Source organism: Otolemur garnettii, unplaced genomic scaffold (genome assembly GCF_000181295.1).
Source record: "Otolemur garnettii isolate 467f Iridium unplaced genomic scaffold, OtoGar3 scaffold00099, whole genome shotgun sequence".
NCBI lineage: Eukaryota > Metazoa > Chordata > Mammalia > Primates > Galagidae > Otolemur > Otolemur garnettii.
In genome coordinates this window covers 4,077,345-4,078,666 of record NW_003852494.1, presented here as the reverse complement: position 1 = coordinate 4,078,666, position 1,322 = coordinate 4,077,345, and the positions used below count along the sequence as shown (strand labels likewise).

Below are 1,322 nucleotides of genomic sequence, written 5' to 3'. Positions count from 1 at the left end.
GACAGAGCCTCAAGCTATTCCCCAGGGTAGAGTGCTGTGGCATCACAGTTCACAGCAACCTCCAATTCCTGGGCTCAAGCGAGTCTCCTGCCTCTGCCTCCCAAGTAGCTGGGACCACAGGCACCCACCACAATGCCTGGCTATTTTTTTTTTTTCGGTTGCAGCCATCAAAAAAAAAATCATTAATTTTCATAAGCAACACCAAGCATTCTCTTGAAACATACCTGTTGGAGGAGCCCTGAATCAGAGTCTAAAACGCAGGCATCAATCAAAATATTCTGAAAAGAACATTTTAAAAATATTATAGGAATAATAACTTTAATGACTACCCTATACCGAGAACCTACTATGTGCTAGCTCTGTTCTGAAATAGCTCATTTATAATAATATGCACAGTGACTCTGCCTGGCAGATATTTCATTTGCATTTGGCAGCTAAAGGACCCAGGTCTCGGGCAGGCTGTGGTCACAAAGCCAGCAAGTGGCAGAGCTGTCACCCTGCTCTGCCTATCTCCAAAGTCTGTGTTCTTTTCATTGTATCATCTTGCCAGTCTGTGAGAATATTACAGAATATACAGATAATAATACAGGCAGCATTTTACATTAAAACTTAAGTTTTTAGAAGATTTTCTTTCATTTATTAAAAGGTATCAAGGAAGAAACTGCATTAGCTATGATTTATCTAAACATGTCAGTTATTGCAAAGTTAAAATACTGAATTTTTACACAGTTCACTAAAGTAAGAGAAGGAAATCAAAGCAGGTTTTGCACAAACTGTCAAGCCAGGGACTCTTACCGTGGAATCCAAGGGTAAATGAAAAGGGGTTACCTGAATACCATGAAACTATATGCGAAACTGCACTGCACAGTGCTCTGGGGGCCCATCAAATTCCCAAGCAACCCAGGACCCCAGATAGAGAAATAACAAGTACGCAATATGGATTCTGGATCCCTAGCCCATTAATACAGCTATTTTCTCAGACTAGCTCTCTGAACAGGCCATTAATAATTAGTTCCTTCCTTATATTATTAAACAAATATTTCTTTTGTTTTGAGACAGAGCCTCAAGCTGTCGCCCTGGGTAGAGTGCCATGGCATCACGGCTCACAGCAACCTCTAACTCCTGGGCTCAAGTGAGTCTCCTGCCTCCGCCTCCCAAGTAGCTGGGACCACAGGCGCCCGCCACTGTGCCCAGCTATTTTTTGGTTGTGGCCATCATTGTTGTTTGGCGGGTCCGGGCTGGATTCTAACTCGCCAGTTCAGATGTATGTGGCTGGCGCCTTAGCTGCTTGAGCCACAGGCGCTGAGCCTAAACAAGTTTTT

General features: G+C 43.3%; 1 protein-coding gene across 2 annotated transcripts in view; it reads right to left on the bottom strand.

Annotated features, from left to right (window-relative positions):
• The window catches only part of GTF2H3 (general transcription factor IIH subunit 3), a 28,595-nt gene that overhangs the window by 3,862 nt on the left and 23,411 nt on the right, over window positions 1-1,322 (bottom strand). For both annotated transcript variants that reach the window (XM_003796029.3, XM_023516837.1), the window contains exon 9: window positions 225-278. In XM_003796029.3, coding sequence (XP_003796077.1) covers window positions 225-278 — 54 coding nt within the window. The remainder of the gene's footprint in view (window positions 1-224; window positions 279-1,322) is intronic.